We start from the raw sequence: 15,793 nt of genomic DNA, 5'->3' as shown, positions 1-15,793 counted from the left end.
TAAGAAAGCAAGATGCTCAAGGGCTCTGGCCCGTGAGACACTCCAAAGAATGCAGTCAAGGCAAGGACAAGATCTACTGGGTAGAATGAACTTGTGTTCCACTCGGTGCCATTCATGGGGGATGGTCCGTGAACACCCACTTCTCTTGGCTCCTGCTTCACTTTGCCCCTGTTAACCTATCTTTCATCATCAAGCAAAATAAGTGGTTGACAGACCCCAGTTCTATATGTCATAGATTCACAGCTTTAGAACCATGCCACTACTGAGGACACACACACACACTCATACGCCCCTCCTATTAGAGTCCAGATGTTCCCAATGGCAAAAGCACTTACCCACAATAGTGGAGAATCTCCGGGTGGGCTCTTTCCCAGTCACCAGTTTGTACAGCTCGGGGTAATAAAATTCCAGGCTCTCCAAGAAGACCACATAGCCCCTTTGCCCCTTGGTATGTAGAATGTCCAACAGCCGGCCTAGGGGAAAGACCAGATCACTCTGTGAGAATACATACCTGATGGAACACAAGTCCCTGTGGCTGGTCTCATCCTGGACTTGTGTCCTTCAGTCAACTCTAAGAAGACAGTCTCCCCACATTCTATCACTTCTGAGTTGTATCTTGGAGCCCAGATGACGTAAATCAAAGTGCCAGGCCCTCCGCAGGGATTCGTTGAGCATTCGTTTTCTTTTTCTAATAAATTGGTAGAACCAGGATAAATGGAATTGCCGCCCCAGTTTTGAAGTTTCCCAACTGACCAGGGCCAAAATGAACCATGTTGGCACCAGGTCTTCTATGACTGAAGGAGGTTGGAAGCACGATAAAAATTATGGAATGATATATGGTTCTCTGGGATTGAGAGCAGGAAGATAAATATTTGGGTGAGGGGCTAGGAAAAATCATAGGAAGCAGGGATAGTTCTAGGCTTTTCTTTGGGATTATGACACAACCTGGAAACACCTTAAGTGTAATTTCCCCAGCAGGTCCCAGTTTCTATACTATTGATTCCGCTTATTGCTTACATTTCTGGGCCCTTCCTTAAACATTTTATTTTCAGATATTTCTTCTGAGATATAGAAGAAGAAAGGTAGGTCTTAAAACTCAACCTTTTCCTTAGGACGGACGGAAGAAATACATTTGATGTGATGTCAACCCCGATGGTTTGGTGAAGCTGCCTGCAGTACTGTTTTGAGAAATATTCCAAAGTTACATCCAAGCTCAGTGGGAAAACATGCTGATTAGTGATGTCTGCCATGGATGCCAGAGAGTCGCAGCTGATGAGCCATTTACCACCAGCCACGCTGGGGGACAGTGATTATCAAACCTTCTAAACTGATCCGTAGAAAGAAAAACATTTAACATTGTGGTCTAGTGACCACAAACAAAGATAACTCTACAAATACATGTGTATACACATGTACATAATATGCAATTAAAACAAGCTTCATAAACCATATTTATTACCTTTACTGAATATGATAAAGTGTCCTACCCACCCCCGCCCCCCGGAAGTCAGGCTAGAAAAGCCTGTGGCACCCTTCTTGGAATAATATTTTTAAACAGATAAAGCACATCAGATTACAAAAGAAACCAATTATAATAAAATCCAGTTATCAAATATTAAATAAATTTGTGTTTCAGTAACGTACTTCTTTATTAATGCACTAAATAACAAGACCTCTTGGCAGATCTAATAAGTACTGTAATTTTGAAAGAGAGATGAGTGTAAGTGGCATTTTGAGAGATTTGCAGTAGCTGTAGTGATAGGAAGAGATCTGTAATTTTCATTGTTGCCTAAGTCACAGGAGTTATTAATCACTACTGTAATTCGTGGCCTCCTGACATTTGCAATTGAGGGCAATGCTAAATTGCTGTTGAGGTTAGTAAAATAAAGACGGCATTTCTTCCCCACTCCCAGCTTACGTATTCTTTGCGTTCTATACACAGACAGCTTGAGTTCTATACACAGATGAGTGGGTGGTGGTCTGTGGACCCCAGTTTAAAAATCCCTGACCTAGAGCAACCTCATTTTGGTACAGCTACCAAAGGGTATGTCTGGAAGTTGCCTTGTGCTGTAGCCCTCCCTCTCCCACAAAGAGGTCCTAAGGTTACCTGCCCGGTTGATCTTGGACGGCAGCATAGGAGCATTAAGCACTTCATCTTCATCCTGCTCATCAATGACCTTACACTGACGCAGGTAGGGCGTGAGCTTGGCGGGGTTGATGTAGCGGCTGAGCATGTGCCGGTTACACTCCACATTCTCCCACAAGGCGTCCTCTTCATCCTTCAGTGTCTCCATGTAGTCATCCATCTCTGGCCCTCCTCCTTTTAGACATAAACCCCAAGAAGCTTAATAAAAGAGTCTCACCGGAACAGCTGTATAAACTCCTCTGGAGTGATCTCTAGAATATATTAAGTTAAAAAAAGTCCCATACAGTAAAGTATATATGGCATTTTACCTTTTATCTAAGAAAGGGTGTATGAATATAAAAATATATATTTCCTTATATACTAAACATAAACAATGGAAGTTTAAGCCATAAAATTTTTAAAAGATTATTTATAGGGCAGAGAGGGAAAATCCTGCGGTTGCAGTCTACCCTTTCCATCCAAGTTTTTATGTCTTACTAAAAATGTATAGTTCCCTAAACAATATATACTATTGGTTTTTGTTTTAAAATTTCACATAAATGGTGTCATACTGTATATTTCCTTTTTCAACATGTTTTTCTCCCTCTACATTTTTTTTTTTGAGATTTATCTAGGTGGATACATACAGATCTAAGTCATTCATTTTTAAAAAGCTTTATTGTGATATAATTCACATACTATACAAGTTACCTTTTTAATATGTTCAATTCAGTGATTTTAGTATATTCATAGAATTGTGCAACCACCACCACAATCAATTTAAAAACATTTCCGTCATTTCAAAAAGAAGCTCCTCACCCTTTATTAGCCACTCTCAATTTCCCTCTAATCCCTGCCCCTCCATCCCGTGTAACTACTCATTCACCTTCTGTCTGTATAGATTTGCCTTTTCTGTACATTTTATACAAGTGAAATCCTACAATTTATGGTCTTTCATGGCTGGCTTCTTTCGCTTAGCAACTTTTCAAGGTTTGTTCTTGTTGTAGCATGTATCAGGACTTCATTTATTTGAAATTGCTCAGTGATTTTTTCATTGCATGGACACACCACATTTTGCTTGTCTGTTCATTCACTAATGGACATTTGAGTTGTTTCTGCCTTTTGTCTATTATGAACAATGCTGCTATGAACGTTCATATACCAGTTTTTGTGTGACTGTATGTTTTTATGTCCCTTGGGTAGATACATAGGAGTGGATTGTTAGGCCATATGGCAACTCTATATTTAACATTTTGAGGAACTGCCAAACTGTTTTCCAAAGCAGCTGCATCATTTTACACTGCCACCAGCAAGCCATGAGGGTTTTAATTCCTCCATATTCTTGCTAACACTTGTTATTGTCTGCCTTTTTTTATTACAGCTCTCCTACTGAGTGTGAAGTAGCATCTCATTGTGGTTTTGATTTGCATTTCCCTAATGACTAACGATGTTGAACATCTTTTCATGTGCATATTGGCCATTTGTGCATTGAGAAATGTCTATTCAAATCCTTTGCCCATTTTAAGATTGTGTTGTTTGTCTTTTTATTATTGAGTTGTAGGATTTTGTTATGTATTCTGGATGCAAGCCACTTATCAGATATATGACTTGCAAATATTTCTCTCATTCTGCCAGTTGTCTTCCCTTTCTTAAAAGCATTGTTTGTAGCACAAAACTTTTAAATTTTGAGGTAATTTATTTTTTTCTTTTTTTCACTTGTGCTCTTGGCATGTATCTAAAACACCATTGTCTAATTCAAGATGATGAAGATTTACTCCTGTTTTTTTCCTTTGAATATTATACCTTAGTTCTTACGTTGAGGATGATCCATTTTGAGTTAATTTTTGTGTATGGTGTGAGGTAGGGGTCCAACTGCATTCTTTTGTGTGTGGATGTCCAGTTGTCCAAGCACAGTTTGTTTGAAAAGACTATTCTTTCCCCATTGAATGATTTTGCTACCCTTGTTGACAATCAACTGACCATAAAAGTAAACATTTGTTTTTGCACTATTGATTCTATTCCATTGATCTATATGTGTGTCCTTATGACAGTACTACATTGTCTTGATTATTGAAGATTTGTAGATTTGTAGTAGGCCTTGAAATTGGGAAATATGAGTCTCCCAAACTTGTTCTTTTTCAAGATTGTTTTGGCTATTAGGTGCCTTTTACAACTCTTACGGATTTTGGGATTAGGATGTCAATTTGTGCAAAAAAATGCAGTTGGTATTTTGGTAGTGAATCTGCTGAATATCTAGATCAATTTGGGGAGTACTGCTACCTAACAATATTGAATCTTCTGATCTGTGAACATGGGGATGTCTTTCTTTAAATCTTCTTTAATTTCTTTCAGCAATGTTTCATAGTTCTCAGTGTACAAATCTTGCACTTCTTTTGTTAAATATATTCCTAAGTATTTCATTATGTTTGATGACATTATAAATGGGAGTTTTTTTCTTAATTTCATTTGTGGAATATTCATTGCTGGTCTATAGATATATAATTTATTTTTGTATATTGACCTCGTATTCTGCAACCTTGTGAAATCATTTATTAGTTCTCATAATTTGTTAGAGACACCTTATGATATCCTATATATAAGATCACGTCATTTGCAGATAAAGATAGTTTTACTTCTGTTTTTCCAATCTGGGTGCCTTTTATTTTTCTTCCTTGCCTAATTGCTCTGGCTAAAATACCTCCAGTACTATGTTAGATAGAAGTGTTGACAGCAGGAATCCTTGTTTTGTTACTGATGTTAGCGGACAGCATCCAGTCTTTCACTGTCAAGTATGATATTAGCTGTAGGCTTTTGCTTTTGTTTTTAGAATAGATGTCCTTTATCAGGTTGAGGAAGTTTTCTTACCTTCTTGGTTTATTGAATGTTTTTGCCCCGAAAGGGTTCTTAATTTTGTCAGATGCTTTTTCTGCATTTATTGAGGCTGCCGTGTGGTTTTTGTTTTTTATTCTATCGATATGGTTACACTACCTGACTTTCAGCTGTTAAACCAACCTTATATTCCTGGCATAAATCCCATGTGGTCATGGTATATAATTCTTTTTATATGTTGCTGGATTTAATTAGCCAGTTTTTAAAAATAGGATTTTTGCATTCATATTCATAGGAGATATTGGTCTGTAGTTTTCTTTTCCTGTGATGTCATTGTCTGGTTTTGATATCAGGGTATATCAGGGTATTTCTTTTCCTGTGATGTCATTGTCTGGTTTTGATATTGGCCTCAGAATGATTTAGGAAGTGTTGCTTCCTCTCCTGCTTTTTGGAAGTGGCTTTTAAGAATTGGTATTAATTTTTCTTTTGTTTGGTAGAACTTACAAGTGAAGACAGCTGGGCAGGTGTTTTTCTTTGTGGATTATTTTTACAAATTCAGCCTCCTTACTTATTTATTACAGGTCTGTTCATATTTTCTGTTTGTCTTGAGCCAGTTTCAGTAGTTTGTGTCTTTCTAGGAATTTGTCCACTATATTTAAGTTATCCAATTTATTGGCAGCAATTGCTCACAGTTCCCTTCATAATTCTTTTTATCTCTGTAAGTTCAGTTATAATTTCCCCCCTTTCATTTCTGATTCTAGTAATTTGCATCTTCTCTTATTTTGTTGATATATCAAAGAACCAACTTTTGGTTTCATTAATTCTCTGTATTCCTTTTCTATTCTCAGGTTCATTTTCTTCTACTCTAGTCTTGATTATTTCCTTTCTTTTCATTGCTTTAGGTTTAGTTAGCACTTCTTTTTCCACTTTTGTAAGAGAGGAGGTAAAATTGCCTTTGCAAAATTTGTAACAAAAATTCTGACAGTGAAAGAGATCTGACGTAACCAATTCCATCTTGCTTCTAACCTCCAAGCTGTCCTTGTTCATTCCTGGGCAGAGGCCAAACTGATTTTGGGAGGAACTTAGTTCATAGATTAATGTATTATTCTGCTGCTGTCAGATGGAGTGTACTACAGATGTCTGTTAGGTCTGATTTTTTTTTTTTTTGAGACAGAGCCTCTCTCTGTCACCCAGGCTGGAGTGCAGTGGTGCAGTCATTACTCACTCCAGGTTCCGCTTCCTGGGTTCCCGCCAGCGCGTCTGGCTAATTTTTGTATTTTTAGTAGAGACAGGGTTTCATCATGTTGGCCAGGATGGTCTCGAATTCCTGATCTCAAGTAATCCACCTGCATTGGCCTCCCCAAATGCTGGGATTACAGGTGTGAGCCACCAAGCCCGGCCAGGTCTGGTTTGTTTATAGTGTTGTGCAAGTCTCTTATTTGTTGATCTTCTGCCTAGTTGTTCTATCCATTATTGAAAGTAGAGTAATAACGTCTTCAACTCTTTTTTTTTTTGAGACGGAGTCTCACTCTGTCACCCAGGCTGGAGTGCAATGGCGTGATCTCGGCTCACTGCAACGTCTGCCTCCCGGGTTCAAGTAATTCTCCTGCCTCAGCCTCCCAAGTAGCTAGGATTACAGGCGCCTGTCACCACGCCTGGCTAATTTTGTATTTTTAGTGGAGACTGGGTTTATCCATTTTGGCCAGGCTGGTCTCGAACTCCTGACCTCAGGTGATCCACCTGCCTCAGCCTCCCAAAGTGCTGGGACTACAGGCATGAGCCACTGCGCCCAGCCAACGTCTTCAACTCTTATTGTTGAATTGTGTATCTCTCCCTCCAGCTCTGTCTGTCTTTGCTTCATGTATCTGGGGCTCTGATAGGTGCACATGCTTATAACTCTTATAGCTTCCCAGTGGATTGACCATTTTATCATTATGAGATGTTCTTTAGCCACAGCCAAATTCCTGAACCTGGGGATTTCATATGTGGTGGGATGGGTGAGTGTGCTGGGGGCAACTGAGCTAGAAGGTGGCATTGGTGTAGCCATGGAGGTTGGAGCTCAGCCAGGGTGAAGAGACATGCAGGCAGGTCAAGGCTATCAGGGCAGAGAAGAGACAAGCAGAGGAAGCTGATCTGCCAAGTGGCACCATGGCGAGACCACGAGGTTCCATGAGAAGCGGATGGCCGGGGTCATCTCTCTTGGTGCATAACTCAGTTCCCAACCTCATGAGCCTTGGCCTTCTGTGGTGTCTGGTCCTTGTTGTAGGCCTTCTATATCCCTCCACCTTCCCCATTAATTTGAGCCATTAAATTTTTTTAAAAAATTATTTTTAGAGACAGAGTTTCGCTCTGCCACCCAGGCTGGAATGCAGTGGGGCAATCCTAGCTCATGGCAGCCTCAAACTCTTGGGCTCAAGCAATCCTCCCATCTCAGCCTCCTGAGTGGCTAGGACTACAGGTGTATGCCTCCACCCCTGGCTATTTTGAACCTTTTTGGTAGAGACAGGGTCTCACTACAGGCATGCACCACCATGCTGTAGTTTGCCCAGGCTAGTCTCAAACTCCTGGCCTCAAATGATCCTCCTATCTCAGCCTCCCAAAGTGCTGAGATTATAAGCATGAGCCACCACTCTTGGTCAATTTGAGATATTTCAGGGGTGATTTTGTTCCCTGCAACCCAAGTGCCTTGAGTAAAAATGTCTATTTGCTGTCATGAGCAAAAGTTATATTTAAAGTAATTAAAAATGAGGATTCGGTCTGCATTCAATCCAATGAACTTTGCACAGATGACAACCTCCTTAGTTCACTGCCTTAAGTCCTGACCTCTATAAGCCTTTTGCTAACACATGGCACTGGCCACCTGAGTCATAGCCAGCAACATCATAGACATGCCCACAACAATGGCTCATTCTGACAACATGACCATGTGATCATTTGCATTCACAAAGGAAAATGTACTTGCTTTTATTATTTTCAAGAAGTGGACAGCCTAAGAATTTTATTCAACGAATTATTTATTGACTAGGTGGCAGGCACTGCTGGTGTCTCTCCACACTACCCCTTGACTTCCTGCTAACGGAACCCCCTTTCCCCCCCCCCCCAAAACCAGGCAGTCTGATGCTTCAGGGAGGCTGAATATCTTTTGAGCTGCAAAGAGTGGCCGTCGTTTGGTCTCTACCAGTAGTGTAGAAACAAGCCGGTGAAGTGCTTTTGGCCATGCAACCTGCAGGAACACGCACTGGGGGCGGCTCTGGAGGCTTTCCTTGATCTTTAACAGGGACACCTTGTCCTTGGGCTTTTGGCTGTGAGTGTGTAAAGATGGATGTGATAGTTTGGGTCACTGCACCTCAGCCCGTACCCCTCAGGTGACATCAAGGACCGAGGGTCTTTCCAGCTCTCTGCTCTGCCGTCCTGAGGATTCACCCTGAGGTGAGGACTGGAAAGATCCTTGGTCCTTGATGTCATCTCCTGGGCACTGAATGAACCAGCACTGGGCTCCTCCCACCTCTGGATTCCTGTAAAACATAAATGCTCTTTGTTCCAAGCCTTGTGAAGTTGAGTCAACTGTGATTTGCAAGCCCAAAGCCTCCTAACTAGTAAATACATCTACTTAGCACAAACACTTGCTCAGCGCCATGAATGCACAAGAGAGCTGAAAGTCAGGTGTTAAGAAGCTTACACCTTTTGCGGGGTCAGAAGGCATGTGCCTAGGAATTAAACAGCAGTTCAAGGCAAGAAGACGGGCAGGTCTGGATGGACCAAGAAGCATTACTTATCAGCCTTCATGAACAAGGAGGTTGTAGTTGACACATGCCAACCACCTGTTACAAGAGTGCTCAGTGACACAGAAAGCCTTCCTCCCGGGACTGGGGTGACCCGGTGCAGCCACCTCAGCAGCCTGTCAGCTAAGCAGGAAATAACTAGGGCAAAATCTTTCCGAAGCAGAGATGAAAGGGACGCTCCTACCTCATCATAGCTCTCTGCAGCCTCGACCTCCCAGGCTCCAGCAATCCTCCTACCTCAGCCTCCTAAGTAGCTGGGACTATAGGCGCACACCACCATGCCCGGCTAAGAGACTCTCCTACCTCAGATGCAGTGAAATCACAGACCCTGGATCTCGTTGAAACCTGTCCCATTGTTAATGCCCCTGTGCAGCACAGTTGCTTAGCAACCAGGGTGAAGAGGAACTTAGGAAAGCTGACCAGTTTGTGAGTGCCTGGAGTGAAAGGGCCTCTTCATCCTCAGCCGACTTGAGTGAGAAGTGGCTCTGTGCTGAGCACTGTGCTGGGAACAGAGGGTGCAAAGACATTTCCCACACAGCTCCTGAGCTGCAAGCTGCTCAGAGGTTGGTGGTAAGTGTCAGCCACCCACACAAGCCCCGGTGGGAGGAACAGCATCCTCTGGAACCCTGCAGAGAGGGCAGCCGCACGCCCTGCTGGCGGAACAGGAAGTGCTTCCCCTCTGGGCTGCACGTGTGCCAGGCATCGGGCCTGACCCTTTATAGAAATTATCTCATTTGGCTGGGCATGGTGATTACACCTGTAATCCCAGCACTTTGGGAGGCCAAGGTGGGTAGATCACTTCAGATCAGGAGTTCAAGTCCAGCCTGGCCAACATGGCGAAACCCAGTCTCTACTAAAAATACAAAACATCAGCTGAGCATGGTGGCGGGCACCTGTAGTCCCAGCTACTCAGGAGGCAGAGGCAAGAGAATCACTTGAACCCGGGAGGCAGAGCTTGCAGTGAACCCAGATCGTTCCACTGCACTCCAGCCCTGGCAACAGAGCAAGATGCTGTCTCAAAATAAAAAAAAAAAAAAAAGGAAAGAAATCATCTCTTTTAATGACCACAGCGGCTCTGAGAGGTGGACGTGCTCACCCTTGTTTTGTAGACAAGGAAACCAAGAAGCAGAGAACCCTAGCGACTTGCTGAGGGTCATACAGCAAGTCTAACTGGGATTCCAGCCCAGGCCTCCTCCACGTGAAGACCTCCCTGAGGTTCCCCTCCTTAGAGAGGTGGGAGCATTTCGAGTGGGAGTTTGCTAGGCAGAGGGAGAGGCAAGATAAAGCAGCCCAGTGAAGGGTGAGCTCATATCACAAAGACCCGGAGCCATGATCTGGGAGCATCTGTTCTCACTTGGAGTGACAGAGTAAGGATGCTCTTGCACCTCTGTCCCCAGCAGGAGCTCACCTGCAGACATTTGTTACTGGATGGAAAAAACCCACAAGGACTGGAAAACAAGTCAGTTTCACCTAGTAGGGTTGAACATGCAGACCACACATGCCAGGAGTCCCTTTTAGATATCATCCCTAGAGAAATTCTCCCCATGTACATCCAGAGACCTGCGCAAGAATGTTCCACAGCAGCACCCTGTACCCAAAACCAGAAACCACACACAGACCTCGTGCAACAGCGTGGATAAATAAACTCTGTATTCAATGCTGGCGTACTCCCCAGCAGTGAAAATGGAAAGAAATATGACCATGTGCATTAGCACAGGTGGACCTCAGGAACATGACGTTGAGTGAAAAAGCAAGCCACAGAAGATGCATGGCATAAAACTGTCTATAAATACTTCAAAAACAGGCCGGGCACAGTGGCTCACGCCTATAATCTCAGCACTTTGGGAGGCCCAGGTGGGAGGACTGTTTGAGGCCAGAAGTTTGAGACCAGCCTGGAAAACACAGCGAGACCCCATCTCTACAAAAAATAAAAACAAATTAGCCGGGCATGGTGGCACACGCCTGTAGTCCCAGCTACTTGGGAGGCAGGAGGATCTCTTGGGCCTAGGAGGTGAGGCTGCAATTAACTATGATCGTACCACTGCATTCCAGCCTGGGAAACAGTGAGACCCTGTCTCTAAAAAATTTAAAAAAAAAAAAAAAATGTAAAACAAGGTTGAGTGAGATGGCTCATGCCTGAAATCCCAGTACTTTGGAAGGCCGAGATGGAGACTGGGAGTTTGAGGCCAGGAGTTTGAGGCCAGCCTGGGCGATATAGCAAGACCTCATCTCTACAGAAAAATAAAAACTTAGCTGGGTGTGGGGTTGCGTGCTTGTAGTTAGTCCCAGCTACCCAGAAGGCTGAGACGGAAGGATTGCTTAAGACCCAGAGGTCGAGGCTGCAGGGAGCTATCGCACTCCAGCCTGGGAGACAGAGCGAAACCCTGTCTCAAAAATCATTTTTTTTGGTAAACATACAAAACGAAACCCTACTGTTAAAGATATACGGCAAAACTATACCAAGAAACAAGGGACTGATGAAAATCAGAATGGTGGCTTCCCCTGGGGAGGGGCAGCCAGGCAGATGTGATCTTGGAAGGGCCCTGGGGGACACTGGTGATACAAGGAATTATTGTTATGCTTCAACTGGGGACACGAGTGTCCATGTCATTGTTCTCTGTCTCGTGGATACACATTATGTATACATATTTATATGTATGAAATATTTCATGGAAAATAAATCTATGGAGAGTGTAGCCAGCCTTAAAAGAAAAAAAAATGTCTCAGACACAATTCGAAATGAATTTTACCTTCCAGCACTTCTCTCTAACTCAGCCTGACTCAGCCTCATCACCGGGACGAACCTGGCGGCTCTGTCAAGCTCTGGGCAGTTTCTTTGAAGGCAGTTTTCTCAGAAATGCTCCCGGAGGCCCCGAGGCTCTGAACTTTAACAGCCTTGCAGGTTGGATGGCCCGTCCCTACCTAAGTCTTAGCCAGAGCTTGTCACAACCCGCAGCTCGGACCCAACCTTCGGCAGGGTTTGACTTCCAGTGTGAGACAGGTCCTAGGCCACACGAGTCTCTCTGCAAACGGCTGAACAGCAAGTGCCAGGCCCCCAGGCCAGGCTCCACAGGAAGGGCTGTGTTGCTCACCTTCCCTGGGAACCAAAGGATCTGGAGGTGACCCACCGGAGGATGAATTCCATGAGAGCTGGTGGCCTCACGTCCTGACTCACTCATTCAAGACCTCTATTGTGGCTTCCTCTTGCTGTTATGATAAAGTTCCAATCTTTTTTTATTTTTATTTTTTGAGATAGGGTCTTACTCTGTTGTCCAGGCTGGAGTGCAGTGGCGTGATCTCAGCTCACAGCAGCCTCTGCCTCCTGAGCTCAAGCAATCCTCCTGCCTCCGCCTACTGAGTAGCTGGGACCACAGGCAAAACCACCATGCCCAGCTAATATTTTAAAAATTGTTTTTGTAGAGATGGGTCTTCCTATGTTGTTGAGGCTGGTCTCAAACTTCTGGGCTCGAGTGATCTTCCCGCCCTGGACTCCCAAAGTGCTGGGATTACAGGCATGACCACCATGCCAAGCCACGATCAACTTTTTTTTTTTTTTTTTTTGAGACAGAGTCTTGCTCTTTTGCCCAGGCTGGAGTGCAGTGGCACCATCTCGGCTCACTGCAGCCTCGGCCTCCTGGGTTCAAGTGATTCTCCTGCCTCAGCCTCCTGAGTAGCTGGGATTACAGATGCCCACCACCATGCCTGGCTAATTTTTGTATTTTTTGTAGAGACGGGGTTTCACCATGTTGGCCAGGCTGGTCTCGAACCCTCAACCTCAGATTATCCACCCGCCTCGGCCTCCCAAAGTGCTGGGATTTACAGGTGTGAGCCACCATGCCTGGCCCATGTTCAACATCTTGATCTTGATCTTGAGGCCCTGCGACGTTTGCCTTCTGCCAGCCCCACAATCTTATCACAACTGCATCCCGGGCCCGCCAGCCTTTTCTCTGATTGTCTCCCAAGCTCCAGCTAGTGTCAGAGCCTGATCCCTGCCCCTCCCTCCCTTCACTACCCGAGCCCCTCCGCCAAGTCTTAGGTTACCCTCACTTGCCTTTTTTCCAATATAAAGGAACGGCCAGGCACAGTGTCTCCTGCCTGTAATCTCAGTGCTTTGGGAGGCAGAGGCAGGGGGATCGCTTGAGGCCAGGAGTTTGAGACCAGTCTGGGCAACATAGCAAGGCCCTATCTCTACAACAAATTTAAGAATTCACCACATTTGGTTGTGTGTGCCTGTGGTCCCAGCTACTTGGGAGGCTAAAATGGGAGGATCACTTGAGCCAAGGAGGTGGAGGGCTACAGAGTGTTATGATCACGTCACTGCACTCCAGCCCCAGTGATAGAACAAGACCCTGTCTGTCTCTCCATGATGTAGAGAGGTATAGAGGGGATAACAGATGCTGAGTACCTGGCATGGAGGGGTGCTCACACACAGGGGCTGCTATCCCGTCATTGGGGTGTGACTTTCACACTTTCCGGCCGGATCTTGTCTTCCCTCGAGCCAGGCTCCCGTTGCATCTGGACTTGCAGTGCTCGGGATCTGAAAAGGAAGAGATAATCAGCCTTGGAGCGGGAGGCAGAGGATGGAGGAAAAGGGAACCGTTCTGGGATCAAAGCGATGCTCTGCTTGGGAGGAAAAGGCCAGGAAGTCCTGAGGGGTGTGTCACCCTCGATGACATTGGCAGAGTGGACCCCACACCAGGGGCTACAGGGGGAGAAAGGCTTCTGTCCCACCGTGGAGTGGACAGCCTGGGAGGCCACTGAGACAGGCCCCAAGAGCCATGGGGATGGGGAGGAGGGAAGATGGTAGCCTTGGGCATGCTCATGACCAGTGTGGAAGATCTTCGATGAAAAGGCTTTGATGGAAACCTCTGTAGACTGGAGCCGCTCTAATCAGTGCTAATTCATTAGGTCAAAAGCAGCAAACCCTGTTCCCAGACCCCGAAGAGTTCCCGTCACTGTGAATTATGTCTTTAACCTCCAGCCTGCCGTGGATTTGGGCAGGAACACGCGGGGGCCCACACACGCTGTAATTTCCCAAGGGCGGTGTTCCTTACGGTGACTGACGAGGCCACTGCTAATGTCCCACTCAGCCATCTAGGAGCCCAGCTGGGGGTTTGGGTTTTTTGGGGAAGGGTCAGTTCTCCTTCTAGAGAAAGGAGGGCAGGATCTCACTCTGTTGCCCAGGCTGGAGTGCTGTGGCACAATCATGGTAAGAGGGAAAGGTGGGGTTCAAACCCTGGTATGGTGGAAAGAGCCTTATGCCAGTCCCCAAAGCTGCTTGGAACCTGGTGGGCAGCGGGCCTCAGGCTGCTGCTCTAGGACGGCTGCATTCAGGAGTGACAGGGACCCTGAGCCACTGATGTTTAATCAGGGACTTGCTTGGTTTTGGCTATGAAGACTAATCGGAGGTGACATGAGATCTCCCAGGGCTGACAGAAGCTGTTCCTGTCGGGCATCGGCTGGGGTTGGAGTGAACTGTCAGAAGCCCTCAGCCCGGGGGAGGTGGTGGCGACAGGCATCTCTGGAGGACACCATCTCCCTGGTCTCCTCATGGCCTCCCTGCCCTGTGGCTGGGACAGGGCTGGGGGCCGGGGCTGAGTGGGGAAGGGAATCACAGAACCAAGGGCCTCTGCAAAGGCAGCAGAGCAGTGCACAGGCCAGTCAGCAAACGCAAAGGGAAATTATACCGTCTGCATTTTTTAAAAAAGAGAATGTGTTTATCATCAGAAAAAAAAAGGCTTTAAAAAAATTATAAGGAAGGCTTCAATTGTGGCCAGGCATGGTGGCTCATGCCTATAATCCCAGCACTTTGAAAAGTTGAAGTGGGAGGATTGCTTGAGGTCAGGAGTTCAAGACCAGCTTGGGGCAACATAGCGAGACCCCATCTCTTAAAAAAACAAAAAATTATCTGGCCTGATGGCGTACACCTGTAGTCTCAGCTACTCAAGAGGCTGAGGTGGGAGGATCGCTTGAGCCCAGGAGGTTGAGGCTACAGTGAGCCATGATTGTGCCACTGTACTCCAGCCTGGGTGACAGAGCAAGATCATGTCTCAAAAAGAAAAAGAAGAAAGGTTTTAATTACAAGAAAGGAGAAACAGGGCTGTGCGCAGTGGCTCACACCTGTAATCCCAGCACTTTGGGAGGCCGAGGTGGGCAGATCAGCTGAGGTCGGGAGATCGAGACCAGCCTGACCAACATGGAGAAACCCTGTCTCTACTAAAAATACAAAAATTAGCTGGGCGTGGTGGCGCATGCCTGTAGTCCCAACTACTTGGGAGGTTAAGGCAGGAGAATCGCTTGAACCCGGGCAGCGGAGGTTGCAGTGAGCCGAGATCACGCCATTGCACTCCAGCCTGGGCTGCAAGAGCGAAACTCTGTCTCAAAAAAAAAAAAAAAAAAAAAAAAGGAGAAACAGCCTTGAACAACTCCCCTTGCTATTCTACCCCTACCCCCTACCCACTATGTCAATGTAGGTTGGGGAAACTGAGGCACAAGAAAACCAATACTGAGGCTGGGCTGTTTCTGCCCTTAGAATTTTGATGACAGCATTTGGGAACTTGGTCCTCAGGTCAGGGAAGGTTTCTAGGATTAAAAGTCAATCTCTTGACCACTTGCAAGACTGGCTCAGAGGTATAACATGCAACTGACCAAACATCATCCCTCGTGCTTACAGACTATCTGGGGTGTGCCAGACACTTTGTTAGACATCACTGACAAACCTTCAGAACTCTTTGAGGTAGGCGGTATTATCATCACCACCACCACCTTACAACCAAGAAAACAAAAGCTTAGAGAGGGCTAGGCACGGTGGGTCATGCCTGTAATGCCAGCACTTTGGGAGGCTGAGGTGGGCGGATCACTTGAGCTCAGGAGTTCAAGACCAGCCTGGGTAACATGGCAAAACCCCGTCTTTACAAAAAATTAGCTGGGCATGGTGGCACGCGCCTGTGGTCCCAGCTATTTGGGAGGCTGAGGCAGGAGGATCACTTAAGCCTGGGAGGTCGAGGCTACAGTGAGCCAAGATGGTACCACTGCACTCTAACCTGGGTGACAGAGG

The 15,793-nt window shown here is 45.6% G+C and overlaps 1 protein-coding gene across 9 annotated transcripts in view; it reads right to left on the bottom strand.

Annotated features, from left to right (window-relative positions):
* Window positions 1–15,793, bottom strand: part of CARD11 (caspase recruitment domain family member 11) — a 144,015-nt gene that overhangs the window by 40,614 nt on the left and 87,608 nt on the right. For 7 of the 9 annotated variants that reach the window (XM_021935608.2, XM_021935611.2, XM_021935613.2 and 4 more), the window contains exons 2-4: window positions 13,142–13,273; window positions 2,108–2,320; window positions 336–473 (exon numbers count right to left, since the gene is read on the bottom strand). In XM_021935608.2, the coding sequence (XP_021791300.2) occupies window positions 336–473; window positions 2,108–2,320; window positions 13,142–13,148 (358 nt within the window). In that variant the 5' untranslated portion in view covers window positions 13,149–13,273. Of the gene's footprint in view, window positions 1–335; window positions 474–1,101; window positions 1,179–2,107; window positions 2,321–13,141; window positions 13,274–15,793 lie in introns of those variants that run through there. The other 2 variants (XM_021935616.2, XM_021935615.2) reach the window with 1 other exon arrangement.

This window comes from Papio anubis, chromosome 4 (assembly GCF_008728515.1).
Source record: "Papio anubis isolate 15944 chromosome 4, Panubis1.0, whole genome shotgun sequence".
NCBI lineage: Eukaryota > Metazoa > Chordata > Mammalia > Primates > Cercopithecidae > Papio > Papio anubis.
Note: the sequence above shows the minus strand (reverse complement) of the source record. Positions and strands in the feature narration are given on the sequence as shown.